We start from the raw sequence: 25598 nt of genomic DNA, 5'->3' as shown, positions 1-25598 counted from the left end.
TGAGAGACTGGCTGGCAGAGGGGGTGTGGCTGCAAAAGAACAACTATTTTGAGCACAATTTTCGTTGGCCGAACTGGCTTAAGATTTCAGAGAGGAGGTGAGGTAAGGCGCAAGACGTGAGTTCACGCGAAGGATAATCGGCGACACCATTCTAAAGGTTAGAAGGGAGAGGCGGTGCCCGGACCTGGCCCCGTAGAGCGCGTCCGCGAGACCGGCCCAAGCGCGTGCGCTCCGCCCCCAGCGCCCGATGGGATTGGCCCCCCTGGCCCCGCCCCACAGGGTAACCCGGAAGCAGTTGTGTGGCACACACCACCACCACCCCCCCCGTGCGCGGTAGCTCTCTTTCCGGTCGGCGTGGTTTTCGCGAGTGGAGCGACGGCCGTACCCGGTCTTTCAACATGAGCGTCCCGGCCTTCATCGACATCAGTGAGGAAGATCAGGTGTGCTCCCAGGCCGCGAGTGCCTCCAGGATGGGGTTGGAGGGGGTATGAAGGGCTGAGCCAGGAAACCAGGCGGTCGGGACACCGCCCCGCGGAGCCCGCTTCGGGGCTGAGAGCCGCAGCTCACTCCCCACACACGAGAGTAGGGAAGCCGTGAGGCGAGGCGCTAATTTTTGGCCTGGAGTTGAGTTAGCCCGCCGACTGTCAGTTCCAGCGCTTGGCCCGAGGCTTTACAGCCAGCTTCCTGGTTGGCGTCGGGACCCTTGCAGTCCGTGTCACTTCTGACGACACTACTTTTTGACTGGGAATGGTGTCTACTTCCGTCTCCCAAATGCAGCCACATCCGGAGTGGGAGGTAGCGAATCTTTAAACGACGTAAGCAGTCTAGGAAAAATTATTTTGTACAAAAGCTGAAAATGGTTTTATTTTGTGATCACAGAGGTAAAGGTGACCCTATTTTAAACGGAGGCCATGTTTTATATTCTTACTTGTGCAAGAGTGAGAGTTCTGAAACCTGAAAATAGAACAGTTTCACCCTCATGCTTTGAGGCATACACCTGGTGAACCATCGTAATATTTTTAAATTTTTTATTTCATGCTTGGTCTTTTGTATGCATGGCTGATAGTTGATGGGAGTAAAACCTGAATTTATTTTCTCTAAGTTAATTTTATAGAACTGAAAACAGAAGATGTTCTGTGAAGTAGGTGTTGTTTTGTATTTTTTGCTACTCCACTAACATGGAAATTTGGTTTCCATAGAGGAAAACACCTTACTATTCTAAGATAACTCTTAGAATTACAGATGTTGATTTTTACCCCCATGGTAGAAGTGCAGACCCTCAGCCCTGAAGAACCGAGTAAGAAGGGGAAATGAAAGGCGGGGGTGGGGGGCGCTAAGGGAGGAGATAAGGCTAGGGAAGGAGTTGAGCACATTAGAAAGGAAAATGTGGAAAACAAGGAAAGAAGCATATTAATGGAATCATGTTATCAACAAATTGGCTATTAGATTACCCCAAAAAAGTATTTGATTTTAACATAGGAAAGAATTTGTAGATGGAGGAAGTTCTTGTCGTTGGCCTTATTTTAGTTTTAAAGAGTCATTTCTAGTTAGGTTATGCCACTTTTGTAGTACATGAGTTTGACACCAGCCATTCCTTTCAGGTAGATGTGATTGCTTCAGAAGTTCAACTTTGGACAAATTCTGTGTTTGAGTAGGGTAGGAAATGGAGTTCAGAATTTTGTCTTTTCCTTTACTTGTCCTACTCCACAACTACTTGTAGCCAGTGAGGATGACAGATAAAAACAATAAACTGTTGATTGAATGGTTCTTAGAAAAAGTTTGCTTTGTATCTACAAAGCAGAAGCTGAAAAACAGCTTTTTTTGTTTTTTTTTTTTACCATATTATGTTTCCTTCATAGAAAAACACATTCCCCACTAGTGTTTTTATGCTCTTTGATATGGTGACAGTTGTTTTATAAAATCTAGTTTATAATACCAACTCGTAAGTGAAGATACTGTGTTGTTACCTGAAAGGGTAGCACCATCAGATCTACAAATTTAACGTACCTTTTGTAGGTAGCCACACATGTTTGTGGGTTCAGAAAATGTGATACCTGGGCATTTACTAATGGTATCCTTTCATCTTCCTGCTTAAGTTTTTCATTTTGTTATCTTAAATACCATCTACATTCATGTTTGGCTGCCATAAATACCAAGTCCTCAAAAGAGCATCTTACTAAATATTATATATGTGCTTTAGAGTATAAAATGTCTGAATACCTGGATGTGGTACTGTAGTTACAGGTCCCAGGGTGCTTTCTGATACAGATATGTATTTTGCATTCTAAAAAATGAATAAAGTAGATCCAATTTGAAAAGTACTATAGATTCAAAACAACATTCAAAGCATCTTTTTACCTTTGTGTTTCCCAAAATGCTGGTCTCATATAGGTTCTCAAACATTTTATTAACAAATGATTACCTTCTTGCCAAGGTAATGGCAAATGTCTGTAACTTTTTAAAGTAGCTATATTATATACACTTGAGAGCAATAAAATTTCGTTTCTTTAAAGCAAGTTGAATTTACCAGGTCAGATTAATTCTCCACACACAACCCCTCATAAACGCTTTGGTGTATATTAGAAGTTTTGGCTATGTACTGGAAGTTCAGCAGCGTATAGGCGATAGAGAAATTCTGAAGGTGATCCATGTGGGTCATAGTGGGTTTGTGTAGCCACTTGGTTGTGTAGAGGAAAACCTGTGGCTCCTGTGGGGTTGTGATGGGGACTGAGGTGGGGGAGAGGCACTTCAGCATAGTAATTTAAAGTCATTAAGTATTTACTTCTTATTTTTTTCAAAAAAGAATGGTTTGAGATCTTGAATTTTGGCATTGTCAGTTTTAGAGATGTATAGCAATCTTAACTTGATTCAACAGGCTGCTGAGCTTCGAGCTTATCTGAAATCTAAAGGAGCTGAAATTTCAGAAGAGAACTCAGAAGGTGGACTTCATGTAGATTTAGCTCAAATTATTGAGGCCTGTGATGTATGTCTGAAGGAAGATGATAAAGGTTTGTTTTTAATTTTTTTGTAATATTTCTTACTAATCAGAAAGGATCTACTTTTTAAATTTTTCTTGTAAATTATATTTGTCTTAGAACTGTTAAGCCCTGTTGTTTTTTTAATTTTACCTTTACACATACTTTCAGGTTATTCTAATCTGTTATACCTGTGAAGTAAGCCTATTTTGAGAAGACATCTTTTTTAATAGGTCATGTTTTTTGAGTGTTAAGTGCATACACTCAATACTGATAATTTCAGAATGAACTGAGGAAAAGTGAAGCTCTTCTTTCCTTTTGATAGGTTTCCATTAATATCAAATGGGATATAATTTCAGGTAATCTAAAAGATATTTAATTATTTGGCTGATTCCCTATTTATTGACATAAAATGGGAAATTTTGAAAATTGGGAGTCCTGTAATCTTTAGTTAAGGTTTGAGATTAAATTTGGCTTGTAGTTAATATCTTACAGTCAGAAAGCAATGACCCAGCCAGGAAGTTGACCGCTTCCATTTCTCAATAATTTCCTATTTATATATAAAAGTTTTCTTCACGGGAAAGCATTCTAACTTAAGACCAAACCAGTAACTTCCAAATGATTGAATATCTTGCCAGTAAAAATTGAAACCATGTATATAGACATATATATCAATCTTCTGTTTTACAGATTGAAAACCAAATCTTAGATAATAATTTCCTTTTTCTTTAATAAAATGTACATAGTGCTTTCTGGTTGTTAGCTGTACAACAGAACTGGTTTCATTTGAATTCATGTATAATATATTTTTAGCATAATGCACACCCTTGGAGGAGAAGTGTCCTCTGGTGGAACTGTTTTACAGTAGCCAGATTACATCTTCCTAAAGTGTTTTATGTTTAATGGTCTTCTATATATTAAAACACTGGAAATACATACTTAATTAGACACATTAAGTATGATAGTATTGCTATTGTGTTATCCATGCATGTGTAGATGTTGAAAGTGTGATGAACAGCGTGGTTTCCCTCCTGTTGATCTTGGAACCGGACAAGCAAGAAGCTCTGATTGAAAGCCTGTGTGAAAAGCTGGTCAAATTTCGGGAAGGCGAACGCCCATCTCTGAGACTGCAATTGTAAGTTAAGAACTGAAAGAGGCTCGGTTTTTCAAGAGGTTCTTTTGATGTCGCTGTCATTTAATGGTTAAAAGCAAGAATTATGGAACTTGACTGTCAGCTGTGGCTCTTACGAGTTCTATGACCTTGGACAAGTCGTTTAACCTTTCTGTGCCCCATTTCCCTCCTTGTAATGTGAAGTTATTAATGGTGTCTCAGGTTTGTTGTGAGAGCAGATAATCTCAACTTAATCCTCATAGTTACTGATCTCAAACACTTTCATTATTTGTTAACCAGGCTGAGCAACCTTTTCCATGGGATGGATAAGAATACTCCTGTAAGATATACAGTGTATTGCAGCCTCATTAAAGTGGCAGCATCTTGTGGGGCCATCCAGTATATTCCAACTGAGCTGGATCAAGTGAGTTACTATGTGGAATACTTGTTCTGCTTATAAGAAATGTAGAATATATTATAACTAAAATAGCAAATATGTATGTTCTAAATGTTACCTTTTAAATGATGAAACTATGTGTCACTAAATTTCCTCCTTTTGTCAATCCTGTAGGTTAGAAAATGGATTTCTGATTGGAACCTCACCACTGAAAAAAAACACACCCTGTTAAGGCTCCTCTATGAGGCACTTGTGGATTGTAAGAAAAGGTATTTCAGAATTAATGTACTAGCTTAAAACTTCACAGGCAATTTAACTTAAAACCTCACAGGCAACAAACAGTTGAGGCTGTTTTTAAAAACAAGTAGGGTAAGTGATTTTGCTCTGTTTTGTTCTCCACAGAGTTGCTGTAAATGTATTTCTATAAATTTCACCTACTAAGTTAAACATAACTACAAAGTTTAAAATAGTTTTCCCCATCTTTAAACGTTTTTAAAAGCAAAACTTGCTTTTGTTCTAAAAATGGTACAACTGTTAATCCGAAAGCTATATGTAACTTTAGACTAAGTTATTTAATGATGCTTTGATGTCTTAGTATGGGGCAGTGCTACCACTTTTGTTTAGTGATAGGGTTTACCAATCAAACTCGGTTTGAGAGTTTATATAAGAGACAGTCAGTCTCTTATATAAAAAGTGCCCCCAAGATCAAATTTTGCAATAGACTCTACTAAAAGAGTACCTCTTGGGCTTCTGCAAGGTCTTGGGTTTCTAAGGTTTGTAATTCAGCCTAGCAAACTTCATGCCCAAAATACTTACTCTATATACCCAGCTTTAGGATGCTTACCAAATGATAGGTTTGGCTCAGTTTTCAGAACTAGTGTTAAAAGATAATCTTACCTTTTTGACCTAGCTTTTCAATTTCTTTTCACATAATGGTTAAATACTTTTAGAAAAAGTAAACCAGTCTTCCCTTTAGTTTTTTTATTGCACAATTTTTATACTGGCTTTTAGTGCTGGGTATTTAATGTATTAGAGAGGGTCAGTAAGGTTAATGTGTTTCTGTTAAGTAATGTAAACTTTTTGCAACTATTTAAATTTAACAATATAAAAGGAAACTTTTGTTACGAAAGTTGGAACGCTTTATCATAAAAGAAGAGAAGCAGGGGATATTGCACTAATAGCCTGTTTCATTCTGATCCGTGGCTACTACCTATTGTATGTTGGCAGACTTATGACAGCATTCTAGCCAGTAGTCAGTAAAGTGTTAAGAGTAAATAGTTTATAACAAAGACCATTTCAAATGGAGAGAGCATTAAAAGCTGTTAGAGAAAGAATCCTTATTTTCATGCACACTTCAGATGGGCAGACTGTGCATCCAGACTACTGGGATTCAAGTCTTGGCTTTCCTGCTTGTTGTATGACTAAATAAATTACCATCTCTGTAACTCAGTTTCCAACTGAATGGAATTTCCACTTTAGAGTGGAAAAAATAGTAATACCTCATAGGGCTGCTGAAAAACAAGATAACAATATTCATATACTTTTTAACATAGTGGCTTCATTATTGGGACAGCACTCCGTAAAAGTTAGATATTCTTACTATCCTTTTCATTTTTCAAGCTCACCTTTAAGAAGTTAGTCTTTTTTCTGGTAGAGTAATTTAAAATGATGAGTGTTATGGTTTCCCTCTGAATGTCTAGTGCTTATCAGAGATGATGACTACTCACTGGATGATTCTCTAATTGCTGTTTAGTAGGTCCTTAGTTTGTTATATGTAGAATGGAAGTGACCAATGTTCTAAGGAATTCCAAATCTAATTTTCAGAGAAATTGAAATAGGACATCAGTACCCATCTATGCTCTACTAGACATGTCCTTTTTTTTTTTTTTTTAAGATTTTATTTATTTATGAGAGAGAGGACGAGCAGGGAAAGGGGCAGAAGGAGAGGGAGAAGCAGACCCCCCACTGAGCAGGGAGCCTGATGTGGGACTCGATCCCAGGACCCTGAGACCATGACCTGAGGTGAAGGCAGATGCTTAACTGACTGAGCCACCCAGGTGCCCCTACCAGACATGTCCTAATGTTAAACCTCTGCAGTATTTGGCACAGATGATCACTTTTTCCTTCTTGAAACACTTTCTTCACTTGGTTTTTGGGGCCTCCTCCCACCCCCCTCATTTATTGAAGTGTAGTCGACTTACAGTGTATTAATTTCAGGTGTACAACATCATGATTCTACATTTATCCACAAGGGGCTCATCTCTCTTGATTCTTCTCTCTCTCTCTCTCTCTTTTTTAAGATTTATTTGAGAGAGAGAGTACACATGAGTGAGAGTGGGGGTGGGCAGAGGGAGGGAATCTTCAAGCAGACTCCCTGCTGAGTGCAGAGCCTGTTGCGTGGCTCCATCTCAAGACCCATGAGATCATGACCTGAGCCAAAATCAAGAGTCAGACCCTTAACCAACTGAGCCACCCAGGCGCCCATCAATTCTTCTCTTTGTTCACAACTTGTTTATGGGTTCCTTCTCTCAACATTAGGATAACTTATTCCTGGGACTTTTTCTGCTCAGTTACATTTATTCCCTGTGCATGTTGTTTGTATTTTTTTTGCTGTGATTTTGGGTGAGGCTGAGTACCAAATGCAGGACAGTTTTTTGTATTGCTAAGTTGTTAAAGTTCAGTACAAGATACTTCACATCCCTGTCCTCACCTACTAAAATGCCATTGGTGCTTCCCAGGCATTGGAAGAGCTGCAACAGCTCCCATGCACTTGCAAATGCTCTGGAGGGCACCCGGTTGAGAGCCACTGCTGCCTAAGTGCTCTCATTCAGTCGCATGCCTTTAAATACTATTTATATGCTAGTGATTTTCACATGTTTATCTCCTGTATTTCTCTTCTGAACTCCAAATATCTATTCCTGTTTAACATCTCTCTTTAGATACTCAAAAGACATCTCATACAACAGCTGCAAAAATGAACCTTTTTTCCTTCTAAATCTGTTTTTTTTACTTTCTCCAACTCAGGAAATGCCATTTCTGTCTTCTGGTTGTCCAAAACCCAAAATTGGGATTCCTTTATGGTTCCTTTTTTGTCTTCCACTCCGTATCCAATACCAAATCCTGTCAGCTCTGATAAATCTGAAGTCTACCTTGTGGTCTAAGCTACCATTATTTCTTATTTAGATTTTTGAAGTAGCCTCTTAAATGGTCCTTGTTTGGGTCTTGTCCCCCTACAGCCTGTTCTTAATACAGATTAATACAGCTTCCAGAAAGTTCTGTTTAATATGGAGGATCAGATTATGTTTCCCCTCTATTCAGAACCCTCCAGTGGCTTCTTTGGGAGTAAAAGGCCAAGCCAGTTCCAGATTCTTAGTACTGGCCCTTCTGCCTGGAGCACTTTTTTCCCAGGTAGCCACATGGCTCCCTCCCTTCTTCAGATCTGTTCCCTTATTATTTCATCAGAAAGGTCTTCTCTAGCTGTCTGTGTATAACAAGATCTCCCCTACACCCTTGCATTGTTTTTGTTTCTCTCATCCCTATTTCATCATTTCCCCGTTGCACTTCTTACTAACAGACTTATTATAATGTTTATTACCTGTCCCCGCTAGAATGTAAGTTCATGAGGGCATTCATTACTCAAACAGTGTCTGACACGTGGTAGGCGCTCTATATTTGTTAAATGAATGGCTGTTTATGAAATACGTTGCAAAAGCAGAGATGTACAAAAGCACATGAAGTGGTGGTTTATGGAACTAGAGTACATGCCCTTCCTGAAGGCTTTTAGATTAAAAAATGTTAAAACACCTTGCAAGTATAAGATCCCTGGCTTTTTCCCCTATTTCTGATGTTACAGTAATTAGTTTGCAGTATTTGAGTGTTGGTTCCTTCATTTCTAAGAATAGATGCAGTCCAGTGGTCACTCTACAGTCCCTGTTTTCCTCCACCTCTCAGCACCATGTAACCGTGATATTCCTTCCCTCATAGAAACTTCTCTTGACTTAGGTGACACCTCTCCTTGTTTTTGTCCAACCTCTTTGGCAGTTCATTCTCAGACACCTTTGTAAATTATTCTTTCTCTGTCCCATTAAATACTACTATTACTCAAGATTTTGTCGGAGGACCCTTTTTTCACTCTGCCTGGGTCATCTCATCTCTTCCCATGGCTTCTGTCATCTACTGAATGGACATCCATGTTTTTGTTTTTGTTTTTTTTAAAGGTTTTTTTTATTTGACAGCGTGCGTGCGCACGCAGGCAGGGCAGCAGGCAGAGGGAGAAACAGGCTCCCCACTGAGCAGAGAGCCCGACGTGGGGCTCGATCCCAGGATCCCGGGATCATGACCTGAACTAAAGCAGCCACTTAACTGACTGAGCCACCCAGGTGCCCTGACATTCATGTCTTTAACACAGGCTTCTCTTCTGTGCCTTGGATCTTTGTATTCAACTGCTTTCTACCCTTTTCTGCATGTTTCCACTCAGATGTGGCACATAGCTGCCTCAAACTCAGTGTGACCAAAATGAATTTGTCGTTTTCTCACTCAGTTAGTCTCTTTGTTCCTAAGTGAGACATCTTGAAGTGCAATCTGTTTTCTCCAGTCTGCAACCATAATGATTTTGTGAAATAGAAGTTCCCGCAAATTTTTCTTTAGGATATATTACAAAACTCATAGCATGTAAGGCCTTTATGACACGGGCTTCTAGGTTACCTACTGAGGTAGCTTGGGCTTGGTGAATGTGATGATAATCATGCCATTTTTGTATGGTGCGTTGACAGACTACAGTGTTTAGTGGATATTCCCTCCCTCCATTTTCCCCCAACACACAAGCCTTTCCTCTTGGTTATCACATCCGAGACATACTAAACCTGTGTCAGCTGTAAGAGCAGCCTGCTCTTTCCCAGTCTAGACCAGGGGCTGGCACCTTTTTGTATGGTCCACAAGCTAAAAATGGTTTTTACTATTTTAAATGGTTAAGAAAAAGTGAGAATAATATTTCATGACATATGAACATTATATGAAATTCAAATTTCAGTGTCAATAAAATTTTATTGGAACACAGTCATACTTACTCATTTATGTATTGTCTATGGCTGCTTTTGCCAAGACGAGAGTAGTTGCAGCAGAGACCATATGGCCTACAAAGCCTAAAATACTTAACTGTCTGGCTTTTCACAGAAAGTTTGCCTACCCTTGGTCTAGATGACCTATGCTCAACTTCATTTCTCTGCCTAAAGCACTACTCTTATGTTTAGGTTAAATGCCTCTTCTACAGCACCCTCTACTTTTATCATGGTGTGACAGCCTTAGCGGTTTGTGAGGTTGTACGCTCATGAAGGCTAGGAACCTTATCTGTCAACCATTGTGCATTTCCACGGTGTTTGGCACATTATGGGCCCTGGATGGATAAATGCTACCCTCCCTAAGGAAGGTAGAAGAGGATGGCTGTTTTATTTAAATACAAGTTTCTGTCACACTGCTGATTTAAATTTTAAGATTTGGTTTTTGCTCAATACACATAAAATGTAATTTTCTTTCCTGCTTCTGAATTAGAATTCTGAGGTTCACTTTGCCCTTTTAGTAAGAATGCTTATATCTATGGGTCCTCTCCTTCATTATTTTACTTACATTGGTGGTTGATGAGTACAAATCCTGTAACATTTTCTTGAGCTGATTGTATGTCAGATACTGTGCACTTTAAATGGATTCTTTTATCTGGTATTTGTGAATTCAGATTTCTTTACTTGATAAGATATATTAGGTTGAAGTATATTGTGGCTGCTAAAACTGGAAAATGAAATGCACATGTGCTTGTAGAGTATCACAAGATAATTAACAATGAGTGAAACAGGTTTTCATTAAAATTTTCTTCAAATTCTTAGAGTTTGGGGCGCCTGGGTGGCTCAGTTGTTTAAGCGTCTGCCTTTGGCTCAGGTCATGATCCCAGAGTCCTGGGATCGAGCCCCGCATCGGGCTCCCTGCTCAACAGAAAGCCTGCTTCTCCCTCTCCCACTCCCCCTGCTGTGTTCCCTCTCTCGCTGTGTCTCTCTCTGTCAAATAAATAAAATCTTAAAAAAAAAAATTCTTACAGTTCTATCACTATATATAAGATGCTGGTCACCACTTAACTACTCCTATATTTACATTTGTATATATATATTTTTAAAGATTGATTTATTTTAGAGAGAGAGTGGGGGGAGCAGAGAGGGAGAGAGAATCCCAGGCTGACTCCTCACTGAGCATGGAGCCTGTCATGGGTCTCGATCCCATGATCCCGAGATCACGACCTGAACCGAAACCAAGAGTCAGACACTCAACTGACTGTGCCACCAAGATGCCCCTACATTTGTATATTTTAATAAACCTTAGGTTTTTAGGAAGTTTTAAAATACGATTTAACTTTTTAAAATCAATGATACAGCGCCTACTGATTTTACCCAAGTTGAATCAAGATGTTGGGTGGGGGGAGTGTTTTTAGAAAACAAAAAAAGAAAAAAATGATTTTTCATAATTCACTAAGTTTTCTATAACTGTCCAACGATTCATCAGTTTAAAGGAAGAAATAAAGGGTGAAAATAAACATTTTCTAAGACTTCAAATTGAATGAATACATTTTGTGCTTTTCACTGCAACTAAAATCTATCATCTGCATAATTTTAAGGATAATTTAATTGGAAGGATATATTTAGTAGAGTTATTTAAATATATGGTGTCGGCTCAACTTCAGCCATGCTGTTCTAATAATTTCTAGAACACAAAACTTTTTTCCTACCTAGGCCCTCTGTACTTGGTCTGCCCTTTGTCCGGAAAGTTATCCAGCCTTCACCTCCAACACTTTTCATGGCCAGTTACTTTACATCCTTAGATTTCATCTTATATGTCATTCCTTCAAAGAGAGACTTTCCCTGTGTACTTCCCTGTCTCTGCTTCTGTTACTCTTTTACATCACCATTTTTTTTTCCTTCATGGCACTTATTTGTGGCAGTTTTTTTTTTTAATCACTTTATTATTTTTTTTCCATCATCATAAGTGTACTTTAATCCCCATGCCCTATTTCACCCATCCCACCACCCACCTCCCTCTGGTAACCGTCAGTTTATTCTCTGTGGTTAAGAGTCTGTTTCTTGGTTTGTCTCCCTCTCTCTCTTTTGTTCCCCTCTTGTTTTGTTTCTTAAATTCCACATATGAGTGAGATCATACGGTACGTCTTTCTCTGACTTACTTTAGTATTATCTAGTTCTGTGCATGTTGTTGCAAATGGCAAGTGTTTTTTTTTCTTTTTTTATGGCTGAATAATATTCTGGTGTGTGTGTGTGTGTGTGTGTGTAGGTGTAGACACACACACACATCTTTATCCATTCATCTATTCATGGACACTTGGGCTGCTTCCATAGTTTGGCTATTGTAAATAATGCTCCTGTAAACATAGGAGTGCGTGTATACCTTTGAATTGGTGTTTTTGTATTCTTTGGGTAAATACCCAGTACTGTGATTGCTGGATCATAGAGTTGTTCTTTTTAAATTTTTGAGGGACCTCCATGCTGTTTTCCACAGTGGCTGCACCAGTTTGCATTCCCACCAACAGTGCACAAGGGTTCCTTTTTCTCCACGTCCTTGCCAACACTGGTTTTCTTGTGTTTTTGATTTTAGTCATTCTGACAGGTGTGAGGTAGCATCTCATTGTAATTTTGATTTGCATTTCTGTGATGATGAGTGATGTTGAGCATCTTTTCATGTGTCTGTTGGACATCACCCATTTTTTAATTGGATTATTTGGATTATTTGTTTTTAGGGTGTTCAAGTTGTATCAGTTCTTCATATATTTTGGATACTGTCCCTTTATCAGATATGTCCTTTACTTGCAAATATCTTCTCCCATTCTGTGGATTGCCTTTAGTTTTGTTAATTGTTTCCTTTGCTGTGCAGAAACTTTTTATGATGTAGTTCCAATAGTTCATTTTTGTTTTTGTTTCCCTTGCTTTGGGAGACATATCTAAAAAAATGTTGCCATAGCTGATGTCAGAGAAATTACTGCCTGTGGTCCTTTCTAGGATTTTTATGGTTTCAGGTCGCACATTTAGATCTTTAATCCATTTTGAGTTTATTTTTGTTTATGGTCCAGTTTCATTCTTTTGCATGTAGCTGTCCAGTTTTTCCAGCACCATTTGTTTTTCCCCATTGGATATTCTTTCCTCCTTTGTCAAAGATTAATCCACCATGTAATTGTGGGTTTATTTCTGGGCTTTCTGTTCTGTTCCATTGATCGATGTGTCTATTCAGTACCATACTGTTTTAACTATCTCTTCATAATATAACTTGAAATCTGGAATTGTGACACTTCCAGTTTTTTCTTTTTCAAGATTGCTTTGGCTGTTTTGAGGTTTTTTTGTGGTTCCATACAAGTTTTAGAATTGTTTGTTCTAGTTCTGTGAAAAATGCTGTTAGTATTTTGATAGGGATTGCATTAAATGTGTAGGTTCCTTTGGGTAGCATAGACATTTTAACAGTGTTTGTTCTTCCAACCCATGAGCATATAATGTCTTTCCATTTCTTTGTGTCTTCTTGAATTTCTTTTATCAGTGTTTTATATTTCAGAGTAGAGGTTTTTCACCTCTTTGGTTGAATTTATTCCTAGTTATTTTGTTTTTTGTGTGATTGCAAATGAGATTGTTTTCTTAATTTCTCTTTCTGTTACATCATTATTATCACATAGGAATGCAGCACATTTTTGTACATTAATTTTGTATCCTGTGGATTTACTGAATTCATTATCAGTTCTAGTAGTTTTTTGGTAGAGTCTTCCGGGTTTTCTGTATATAGTATCATGTCATCTGCAAACAATGAGAGTTTTACTTCTTCCTTACCAATTTGGATGTCTTTTATTGTTTTATATTGTCTAATTGCTGTGTCTAGGACTTCCAATACCATGTTGAATAAACATGGTGAGAGTAGACATCCCTTTCTTGTTCCTGGCCTTAGGGGAAAAGCTCTCAGTTTTTCACCATTGAGTGTTTTGTTGGCTGTGGGTTTTTCGTATAAGGCCTTGTTTATGTTCAGGTATGTTCCCTCTAGATCTGCTTTGCAGAGGGTTTTATCACAAATGGCTGTTGTACTTTGTCAAATGCTTTTTCTGCATCTATTGAAATGATCATATGGTCCTAATCCTTTCTCTTAATGGTGTGTTGTATCACACTGATTGATGGGTGAATATTGAACCAACCTTGCATCCCTGGAATAAATCCCATTTGATCACAGAGTATGATTTTTTTATTGTATTGTTGGATTTGGTTTGCTAATATTTTGTTGAGGATTTTTGTATCTATATTCATGAGAGATATTGGCCTGTAGTTCTCCTTTTTTGTGATGTCTTTATGTGGTTTTGGTATTAGGCCTTATAGAGTGAATTTGGAAGTTTTCATTTTCTGTTCAGAAAAATAGGTATTAACTCTTTAAATGTTCTGTAGAATTCGCCTGCAAAGCCATCTGATCCTGGACTTAGTTTTTTGGGAGTTTTTAAATTACTTGTTCAATTTCATTGCTGGTAATTGGTCTGTTCAAATTTTCTATTTCTTCCTGCTTTAGTTTTGGTAGGTTATATGTTTCTAGGAATTTACCTATTTCTTCTGAGTTGTCCAACTTGTTTGCATATAGGTTTTCATAATATTCTGTTAATAATTGTTTATTTCTGGGCGCCTGGGTGGCTCAGTTGGTTAAGCGACTGCCTTCGGCTCAGGTCATGATCCTGGAGTCCCTGGATCGAGTCCCGCATCGGGCTCCCTGCTCGGCGGGGAGTCTGCTTCTCCCTCTGACCCTCCCCCCCTCCTGTGCTTGCTCTCTCTCATTCTCTCTCTCTCAAATAAATAAATAAAAAATCTTTAAAAAAAAAAAAAAAAAAAATAATTGTTTATTTCTGTGGTGTTGGTTGTTATTTTTCCTCTTAGTGATTTTATTTGGGTCCTTTTTTTTTTAAATGTATCTTGCTAAAGGTTTATCAGTTTTGTATATCTTTTCAGAGAACGAGCTGATTTCATTGTTCTGTTTTTTTAGTTTTTATATCATTTATTTCTGCTCTAATCTGTATTATTTCCTTCCTTTTGCTGGGTTTGGGTTTTTTCTTTTTCCGGCTCCTTTAGGTATAAGGTTAGGTTGTTTATTTGCGATTTACTTGCTTCTTGAGCGATAGGTCTGTATTGCTATAAACTTCCCTCTTATTACCACTTTTGCTGCATCGCAAAGATTTTGGACCATTGTGTTTTCATTTTCACTTGTTTCCATGTAATTTTTTATTTCTTCTTTGGTTTCTTGGTTGACTGATTCATTGCTTAGGAGCATGTTATTTAACCTCCATGTACTTATGTGTTTCTCAGATTTTTTCTTATGGTTGATTTCTAGTTTCATAGCATTGTGGTCAGAAAAAATGCATGGTATGACTTTGGTTTTGGGGTTTTTTGTTTTGTTTTGTTTTAATTTGCTGAGACTTGTTTTGTGGCCTATTCTGTGATCTATTCTGGAGAATTTTTTTTGTGCACTTGAATGTGTATTCTGTTTTAGGATGGAATGTTCTGAATATAGCTGTTAAATCCATGTGTTCCAGTGTGTCATTCAAAGCCGCTGTTTTCCTTATTGATTTTCTGTTTGGATGATCTGTCCATAGATGTAAGTGGGGTGTTGACGTCCCCTACTATTATTATATTACTATTGATTTTTTTTATGTTTGTTATTGACTGTTTTGTGTATTTGGGAACTCCCATGTTAGGTGCATAAATATTTACAACTGTTATATCCTCTTGTTGGATTGTCCCATTTATGATTATATAGTGTCCCTCTTGGTCTTTTGTTAGTTTTTGTTTTTAAGTCTGTTTTGTCCAATATAAGTATTGCTACCTAGGCTTTCTTTTAACATCCATTTCCATGTTAAATGTTTCTCCATCCCCTCACTTTCAGTCTGCAGGCATCTTCTGGTCTGAAATGAGTCTCTTGTAGGCAGCATATAGTTGGGTCTTGTTTTTTTTAATACACTCAGTCACCCTCTGTCTTTTGATAGGAATGTTTAGTCTATTTACCATTCAGAGTAGTTATTGATAGATATGTATTTACTGCCAATTTGTTAACTTATTTTGTGGTTGTTTCTGTAGATTTTCTCTGATCCTTCTCTTGCTTCCTTTCATGGTTGGTTGGCTTTTAGTGATATACTTGGATTCCATTCTCTTTATTCTTTGCATATCTGTTACTGGTTTTTCGTTTCTGGCTACCATCATGGCCTTGTTAGTTCTTATTTTTCCTTAGTCGTCAGTCTTTCCTACTAGGAAAGTTCCATGATTTTTTTTTTTTTTTAAAGATTTTTTTATTTATTCATTTGACAGAGAGAGAGACAGCAAGAGAGGGAACACAAGCAGGGGAAGTGGGAGAGGGAAAAGCAGGCTTCCCGCTGAGCAGGAAGCCCGATGCGGGGCTCGATCCCAGTACCCCGGGACCATGACCCGAGCCGAAGGCAGACGCCTAACGACTGAGCCCCCCAGGCGCCCCGGAAAGTTCCATGATTCTTCCCATAGAGTAGGGCTGTGTCTCTTGGTCGCCATTGTATGTGTCATCAATATAGTACTTGGCACTTAATAAATATTTTTGAGTGAATGAATGGCAGTAATGATATTCTGAAATTCCTAAAGCAATATTTCTTTTTAGTGATGCCGCTTCAAAAGTCATGGTGGAATTGCTAGGAAGTTACACAGAGGACAACGCTTCCCAGGCTCGAGTTGATGCCCACAGGTAATGTTGAACACGTTGTCTTTCTGATGGGGGCTACCTGCAGCTTGGAGGTTGAGCTATAGCAGAAATTATGTTTGCATCTCCCAGCCCAGTGATCCAGAGCCGTTTGATACTGTGTGCTCTGTGGTGATCCGGTGTAGATACTAAAGTCCAGGGCTTGGTATTGGAATAACCATAGATTGTAGGTGGAATAGTCACATAATATTTTCTGTTTAGGGTATTGCTGGTTTGGGTGTGATGAACCCTAATTGAGAAGTAGAGCCTAATATCGGGTTGCTTTTATCTTAATGTTAAGGTATGTAGATGAGGAAAAGTTGGTGGCATGCTAGAAGTTAGCCCATTGCTAATGAGAATAAGGGCTTCAAACAATCCTTGGTCTACTTAGTAGCAATAATAATGGAATCAGTTTTTTAAATCTATGAAATGGAAATAATAACTTCTCTATACGGTATGGCTTCACAGGGACCTAGGTGTTGCTAGAAAGTGTAGTTTGTGGGAAAGATCTTTAACTCTGAGGTTAGACTGCCTGCATTCAAATACTCCACCACTTAATTAGTACTTACTGGGCAAGTTCTTTCTGGGCCTGTTTCATCTTTGATAACAGGCACGATAATACTGTATATCAGGGTGTTGTAATGCACGTAAAGCACTTAACTCAGTGTCTCACATATGGGAAGATGCTTCTGCTGTTTTAATTTTTCTTTGATTATTTCGGTCGTGCTTTCGCTCCATGTTTTTGTCTACAACTACTTTGTTATGTTTTTAAAACAGATACACCTGATAAGTAGATTTATTGGCCTGTTTTAATCTCAGTCCTGTAGCTTTTTTTATGCTGTGTATATTGAAATCTTAGATATTTTACTGAATTAAATATATTTTGCAATCTGTAAATGTTGGTGGAAAGTTCCTGAATCTCAGGACTCTGAGCTTGTATTTTTGTTTTTTAATAAAGGTGTATTGTACGAGCATTGAAAGATCCAAATGCATTTCTTTTTGACCATCTTCTCACTTTAAAACCAGTCAAATTTTTGGAAGGCGAGCTTATTCATGACGTAAGTATTTATCTTTAATGTGGAAAATGTTCTCTTTTCCTAAATGTAACATATTGAAGCAGAACTCTTTTTCTTTTTATTCATGAACATGACTATTAGATCGGGAAACAGAACTGTTTGTTTTTTTAATACCAAGAACAGAATGAAATTTAAGACCAGCCTTTTTTTCCAATCACTGAACATACCTGTTCCTGTTCTTTCTCCCTTTCCTTCATCTCCATACTTGTCTGGCTGTTACGAACATAAATAATAGGAATTTCTTTTTATATGTAGTGTCAGGTAGCCCCAATTAGGAAGATAAATCTGATATTTAAAAACACATGAACACTCTTTTCAAGTCTAAGTATAAATACATTTTGGATTAGTTTCCATTTGTATTATGCTGTTCCCACCGTCTTTCAGAGTAGCTCACTTAGAGCTGTATTTACTGATTGTTCATCTAAATGAGTCTTAACGAAAGCAAATGGTTTAGATAGTAATTTGATCAAACAAATTGCTATTTCTTCTGCACTAAAGCATTGAGAGTTTTATTGCTGAGAGTTAATGTCTTAAAAATATCTTGAGTATAAATCTTGATTCTGTATTGAATATTATATCTTTATTTTCTATCTGTAGCTTTTAACCATTTTTGTGAGTGCTAAATTGGCATCATATGTCAAGTTTTATCAGAATAATAAAGACTTCATTGATTCACTTGGTAAGTTTTGGAGTTTATTCTTTGTTGGGGTATAAAGAAAGATGGGAACATGCTCTTCTAGAACTCTCATGTACTGTAAAATCCAGCAAATATGACTGTGGCCTTTTGTTTAGATTACCCTAACCAGTGGTGTATGATAGAACAGCAACAAACAGGTGGACAGTTTAAAAGATTATTCAGAATGAATTGGGAATCAGAAGAAGATGTAGGAGGTAGCATTTGTGGTGGAAAGAGCAACGAAACTAGGAGTCAGAAAACCTAAGCCTTTATTTCTCTCTATAAGAGTTTGTTGGACTTTAGGCCCTCCTACCAGGTCTACTAGACCATGCTTCTTTGAGGTACAGTTCTAGCAAGAAGCAGGTGTTAGAGCAGATTCGGATAGAAATAATTCCATTGTTACATGTGTTTTTAAATTGTGGAATGGAGGATAGAGCAGAAAAGCAACTTAAAGGATCACCATTAGTTTGATCATAATGGCGACTTTTAGAAGTACTCATTTTAACAGCTGACAAAATTTGATGACTAAAAGCTACTTTATTATTTAAAACACAATTATTTGTTTGTAACAGACCCTTACTCCTTATATTTTTGGTGATTTTTAAAAAAGAAGCTGTAGTTACATAATTGAAACAAACGGGGTTTTTTCCCCCTGTAATATATTTTATTCTTGGTGCACACCCCCTCCCCAAAATTAACAAATTCTAGAAGTGTATGTATTGTTAAGCAGATCTAAGTGAAGCTGTAGATGGAATTAGAAATGGAATTACATGATGGGGGAAACTTTCTTTACTACAATTTGTTGAAGACAGCATAGTCTTAGCTTTACATGATTTTAAGCTTCGAATTTTCTTTCTAGAGCATCAAAGCTCTGTTTGCCAAACTGAATTTAACCTTATCCTCATTGAGCAAATTCCATATATATTCAGTATTTAATTTCCTTCTGGAGCATGTTTTGAACATACTAAAGTTACAAAGAGAAAAATTAGAAAATCTGTAGTTGAACAGATTTAAATTGTTCTAAAACTACCAGTTTTTTTGAGAATGAAGTCAACTGTGAAACTGAGGTGCTTTGTTTTTCTACTAGGCAATAATCAAAACACCTTAGAGGTTGGTTATATTTCCCATGTTAATATTAAGTTGTTAGTCTCGTGGTTTGAGATATAGATGAAGAACTCATTTATAGTCTATTTTGATTATACTATTATTAGTCCTCAATTTGGCCATCATTAATTCCTATCACATGTATATTTTGTGCAGCCATTGGAATTGGGGAAGATGGAATTATTCTGAACATAATAAGGCATTTGAAATATACCAGGATAAAGTAGATGCAAGTGTGTTTGTGTAGAATGCTTTGCCAGGTGCACTAGACCCAGAAAAACCACATTCTGTCCCAGTTAATTTGTTTTGTGGCATGAAGCTATGTGATGGAATGTTAATGTCAGCAACCTCTTTATTTACGCACCAAGGAAAAAGGAGTAGTAATTAACACTTTGACACTCCCCCATTGATGTGTAATTGACTGTTTCAAAGGAGCACTGGTTCATAAGCTATTGCATGCATTAAAATTACGTTTTCTATATTGCAGCATTTTAAGACAGGGGTCAGTGACAATGCAGAAATTGCTCAATGATGCACATTTTTTTATTACTGCATTAAGGTTTTGACATATTAGTAATGAATAAATGTTTCCATAAAATTAGATTTTTTTTATAACTTTAAAATTGAAATATGACACAGAACACTGTGACTTCCTCTTTGACGGTAATGTTCTAGTTTCATGAAACAAAGCACAGCTTTCTACAAGTCTTTAACTCATACTTCACTGGCTTAATAGTTTTGGTTTTGAGAATGAGTTCTAACACACAGGTTTCCACATGTAAGATAGATAATGGTTTTACATAATGCACTCTAGAAATAATCTTCATTTCTCTGATAAATTCTTAAATTTATGGTAAGCTTGTAACTACACAAAGAGTAGCAGTAAAATAGTATTTTAATTATATCTTAGAAACTTTAGGAGTATCATTTTATCATACTGAAAGAGAAGTGTATATGCCCAGAGAACTGGGGATGTTAAGGAATTTTCTTGTATTTGAAAATATTGAGAAAAATCTTTAGTAGTTGTTTTCTGTGATAGGAAAAACATAACATTTCTAATTTATGGTGCCAACCGGAAGTCCAGTTCCCTGTTTTGCCTTCAGTTTCTTGAACATGTATGCAAATAAGCTATCTTTTATTAGACATTTGTAAAAGATGCTTTCGGCAAAATATCTTAATAAATGTGCGTATTTTTGGTTTTACATGTATTGCTAACGTTTATTACAACTCAAAGTCTGGTTACAAATGTCTAGATTCTACAGGTGGCATCACTTTATCAAAAACACTTTATTAACAGTGACAACTTGGGCCAACAGTAAGCATTATCCTGTGTCAACTGAATTGCCCTAACATGTCTACATGTAATCTGGTGTTACACAGTTGCTACCTTCTTGCTTCAGAAAGTTAATCAGCATCTAATTTGCATTTGTTAATTAGGGTTAATGTGCACTAATTGATTTTTTGATGCTTGTAGATTTCCATTAAACCCGGTTAGCAGTACTTACTTGGATACCTCATTCATTTGAGTTATGATGATCATGTTTTTGTTGAATCTGTGCCAAATAGAAGGCCTGCATCATAATTACAGCTAATTAACAGATGATTATGTCCTGTATTAATGGGCTTCCCTTGTCTTCTGCTAATATATGTTATAAATTTCAAATTTATTTATGGAGTGCTTAGAACTTTTTTAACAATGGAAACTTGAGGCTCTTAATTATTAGAGGGTACATGATCGATCATTTGCTCAGTTTACATAATTTGAAATTTTAGAGAAAACGAACGTGTAATTTTAGATTAATTTTAGAAACTTGTTTTTGTAATAAGTTAGCATCAAATCAAGTATATATGATATTGTGTTATAATTCTGTTTCCATTTAGGAACTGGTAATAATTTAGATATTCAGGATTTGTAAATATTTATATGTATTACTAGTCATTTATTTTATAAGCAAATATATCTTTTAGGCCTACTACACCACTTTGACTAAGTCATTTAATCTCTGCTCTTCAGTTTTCTTATTTTTTAAAATGAAAGAATCAGGACTGGGTAATTTGTTAAGTTTCCTTTTGGCTCTAACAATTGTTTGTGATCTGAAAAATTGTAACAGCATGTTTCACTAGAAGTTATAAGGCAAAATTTGAATTATTTGTACAGTTTTCTACTTCAGGTATCACTGTTAATGGTACTATTTAATTTTATCTAGTACTAATCAGTGTAGCCTGTAATTGTTAAGTGATGAACACACTTTTGACTTAATTATTAAATCCAAAGTGACCTGGGAAATGGAATGTTTTCATAACAGAATGTATATGAAAATATTTTAAGGCTTCATGTTTACTAGTAATACTGACACACAACAAAAAGATAAGGAATCTTGTGTTTAAATGGAGAGCAAATAGTAAAAATAAGCTTAAGTAATTAAATAAAAATGTTCTTATGAAATAAACTTTGTACATTTTATCTCCTAAAATCTGTAACTATAAAAAATGTAAAATGGGGACGCCTGGGTGGCTCAGTTGGTTAAGCGACTGCCTTCGGCTCAGGTCATGATCCTGGAGTCCCGGGATCGAGTCCCGCATCGGGCTCCCTGCTCGGCAGGGAGTCTGCTTCTCCCTCTGACCCTCCTCCCTCTCATGCTCTCTGTCTCTCATTCTCTCTCTCTCAAATAAATAAATAAAATCTTTAAAAAATGTAAAATGTGCAGAAGTTCTAGGGCTTAAAAAATACCATTTTATAGCCCATTCTTACTTTGAACCTATGACCTGTGGCACTGTAGCAGTAAAGAGATGTAGTTCTAGAAGAATAATTGTAATATTCCATAATTTAATTATGGGGTCAGTTTATGGTTTGCAAATATAAGCAGCTTTGTCAAAACTGCTCTGTAAATGCTCAGTGACTTTTGACACAAGAGTTGTAATTGTGCAGATCTTTAACTAGTATGGATGTTCATCCAGCTTTACCACTGTGTTATTCAGGTCTATTACATGAACAGAATATGGCAAAAATGAGACTGCTTACTTTTATGGGAATGGCAGTGGAAAATAAAGAAATTTCTTTTGACACAATGCAGCAAGAACTTCAGATTGGAGCCGATGATGTTGAAGCATTTGTTATTGACGGTAAGGCAATTAGAATATTTTCATTTTTTTCCTAGAATTTCTCTTTTATCTTTTGGAATATAAGATTTTATATCTTGGGGTGCCTGGCTTGCTCAGTCCGTAGAGCATGCGGCTCCTGATCTCGGGGTCATGAGGTCAAGCCCCATGTTCAGCATGGAGCCTGCTTAAGAAAACAATAAAAAAAGATTTTGTATCTTGAAACTGAGTCGTATTCTGACAAAGCTAGGTTCTCTTGTAGCAAATAGGAATGTTTTGACTTGCAGATTATATTTGTAGTAGAGTGAAAATTCAGTGGAAATACAAATTGCTCTGTGGTTTTTGGTGTTCTATTCCTCGAAATCATACAGAATAATGGCCTTTAGGCAGTATACCGTAGTGGTTAAGAACCTTGATTTTAGTATCAGATCTGGATTTGAGGGCCAGGTCTTCCTCTCAAACAGGAATGTAGGAGTTAATACATGGTTGTGAGGATTAAATGAAGTAATGCAGGTAAAGCACTTTATTTAGCCCAGTGCCTGGCACATAGTAAATGATCTGTAAATATTAATCATTATCATTTTTTTATCATTGGCTAGAAACAGGACCTTTCCCAACAATTACATTATAATATGATTTAATTGTTACTCAGATTTTTTTTCTGGGCTTTTTAAGTTTGAAAGTTGGGGGAATTGCCCAGTCAAGATTAATAAAATGGACAGAGTTATTGACATGGTTTCTTTTTAATGCTCTAAGTCTCAAACTGTCCTATCAAGGAGTAATACCTTATTAGGAAATTAGTGTTTTCCCCCATATGCAATTGTAGGGTAGAACACTTAGAATTCTTAATAAAAACTGTATGTGATATTTAGTATCGATTCACCCAGCAACCATAGGACAAATGTGCGACCTTCCTCTTGGTTCCATCACACTGCTGTGCTTGTTACTAGATTCAGAGAGCTGGTTTATAAAATAATGTTTGAAAATTGTAAAGTTTATTGTGGTTTAGTTTTATATCTTAGCTGTTTTTCTTGGGAATTTTCCATATAACATACCCTGTAAAATGTCTTTTTTCAGCAGTAAGAACTAAAATGGTCTACTGCAAAATTGATCAGACCCAGAGGAAAGTAGTTGTCAGGTAAGACACTTAAGACTTTGCAGCATTTTGTAGAACAATTTAGTTTGTTCCGATTATTTCACTTAAATGTTTAGAGAACCGAGGTAGTGTTCTTATCAGTTGACTGTAGTTAAATAGTTGCTATTTATCATAATTTTATTAAAGTTCAGACTGAATGTGATTAGCTTATTTAATGAAAGAGTCCTATTTTCCAGCACATTTCATTTAATGGCTCAGCATTGGCTAGAATACTAATGACTTTTGTGTCTGGTTTATGTAGTTCAGGAAAATAGAAGGTTTAGGATCAGTATGATAAAGATTTTTTAAAAATAATTTAGAATGGTAAGAATTAGAAGCTTAGGTCTTTCATGTATATTTAACCTTGTCTTTAACTAGATATAAGTGTGTAGTATTGTAAAAGAATGCCAAAAGGATAAAAAGTTGACAATAACTTTGTTTTTAATTTTTCAATTTTTAGTCATAGTACACATCGGACATTTGGAAAACAGCAGTGGCAACAGCTGTATGACACACTAAATGCCTGGAAACAAAACTTGAACAAAGTGAAAAACAGCCTTTTGAGTCTTTCTGATACATGAATTTTTATGCTACATATAAAATTTTGTTCTTTTTGGAAAAAATCTAAATCACAGTAAAACAAACTGAAATTTGACTACAGTCTGGACATTATTGTCTTAAGTTTAAAGAAATGTAAAAAGTCACAAGTTTCAGAGGATACAAAGTAATCAGTTGCAAAGGGTCACTATCTATCTTGTATATTTCATAAGTTGTGTTCGCAAGGAAGGGGGTTCAGGGTGCAGCAAAGAGCTTTGATGAAAGGATATATGGAGGAAAGCACATTTAATTTAGGGGAATTGGATGCTAACAACAGCCATCTTAGCTATCTTAAATGAAACATTTGTAAAAACATAATAGTATAATTTCATCACATCAAAAGAAATTGGAAGAGTATAACTGTAAGGCTTTAGGTGCAACATTTTGTTCTAGTCAAAACCTTATTGATATTTCAATTAAATCTCTGTTCACCACTGAAAGCATTTATCAACATTCTTTTAATCTGTCATTTTTTCCAACATCTCTTCTGCTTTTCTTTTCTTAGGTTGGTTGTCATTTTCTAAGCTTAGGAAGTTTTCGATTTCGTTAATTTGATTTGTTACTAGGCTCTGCCAGTCATCTTCAGAAGGTGCAGCCACATCGGTAGGATCTTTAATCTTGGTTGCCTGAAAATGGCTTTGGAGCAGAACTGATTTCAGAGGCTTTATTTTCACCTAGAAAAGACCAAACTTGTTTTCCTTACCATTGAAATTGCTCGTTTTTTTTTTTAAAGTCATCAATAAGAGTTGTTAAAAGAAAATCCTGCAATTATGAGTATGTGATAAAGCCATCATTTTTCTTGACTAATTTTCAACAACTTAATTTGGCATAAAACAATAAAATGTGCACCTGGAGGCTCATGCCTATGTAGTAGATCCTTAAGATCCCTAGTAAAGTCCAGGGATACCATGAACATTTTCTAAAAGGTCTTGAGCCTACACTGAAAGAAAAGATATTTAAAACTATTGCAGATCAAAATCTGTTTTGTCTGCTACTCCTTCCTCTTCCCCTCCCAAACATGTCTATGTTTGGTATCTTCTATCAAAGCCAGGGGAAAATTAAAAATGTTAACGGAGGAGGGCGCCTGGGTGGCTCAGATGGTTAAGCATCTGCCATCGGCTCGGGTCATGATCCCGGGGCCTGGGATCGAGCCCCGCATCGGGCTCCCTGCTTGGCGGGGAGCCTGCTTCTCCCTCTCCCTCTACTGTCCCCCCTGCTTGTGCTATCTAGCTCTGTCAAATAAATAAATAAAAATCTTTAAAAAACAAAATGCTAACGGAGGTAGACTGCCATATAGAAAGTGCCTTTTACTTTGTTTCCTCTCCTGCTTCAGAGCACCACTGTTGGACAGACAGGAAAGAGCAGTGAGGTATTTGGAAGTTGGCATGTTTCCAAGGCACTGCATTGGGTCATATTTTTTAACACAGTATTGTGAGTTTTTCATTTTAAGATTTTTTTTCTGATAATAATTATACTTTTTCCTCTATTATCTAAACTTCCAATAAAGAAACTAAAATCACTAGTAATCTATCCAGAGAGAACGGTCAACATTTTGGTATTATTTGCTACTAGTCTTTTTTTCTATTTTTAGCATATTTGATCATTCTATAGAATTTTATGTCTTGGTTTTTCCCTCTGTGGGCTGTTTCGTAGTTCTTTAAAATTTCTCATAAA

General features: G+C 36.7%; 2 protein-coding genes across 3 annotated transcripts in view; one reads left to right on the top strand and one right to left on the bottom strand.

The window, feature by feature from the left end:
• The first annotated feature begins 302 nt into the window (after positions 1-302).
• Positions 303-23982, top strand: EIF3M (eukaryotic translation initiation factor 3 subunit M). 2 transcript variants are annotated; one of them, XM_036086371.2, is made up of 11 exons: positions 303-440; positions 2876-3008; positions 3972-4110; positions 4387-4510; positions 4658-4752; positions 16160-16243; positions 17196-17295; positions 17911-17992; positions 22073-22216; positions 23273-23330; positions 23788-23982. In XM_036086371.2, the coding sequence occupies exons 1-11, from the start codon at positions 399-401 to the stop codon at positions 23906-23908; spliced, it is 1122 nt and encodes a 373-aa protein (XP_035942264.1). In that variant the 5' UTR covers positions 303-398; the 3' UTR covers positions 23909-23982. The 2 variants fall into 2 exon arrangements, with proteins under 2 accessions (XP_035942264.1, XP_035942263.1); XM_036086370.2 differs by having other exon boundaries at positions 23270-23330.
• CCDC73 (coiled-coil domain containing 73) overlaps positions 23751-25598 on the bottom strand; it is a 116435-nt gene continuing 114587 nt past the window's right edge. Inside the window, exon 17 of the mRNA XM_036086374.2 lies at positions 23751-24598. Within this exon, the coding sequence (XP_035942267.2) occupies positions 24383-24598 (216 nt within the window). The 3' untranslated portion in view covers positions 23751-24382. The remainder of the gene's footprint in view (positions 24599-25598) is intronic.

The sequence above is a fragment of the Halichoerus grypus genome, chromosome 11 (assembly GCF_964656455.1).
Source record: "Halichoerus grypus chromosome 11, mHalGry1.hap1.1, whole genome shotgun sequence".
Taxonomy (NCBI): domain Eukaryota; kingdom Metazoa; phylum Chordata; class Mammalia; order Carnivora; family Phocidae; genus Halichoerus; species Halichoerus grypus.
Note: the sequence above shows the minus strand (reverse complement) of the source record. Positions and strands in the feature narration are given on the sequence as shown.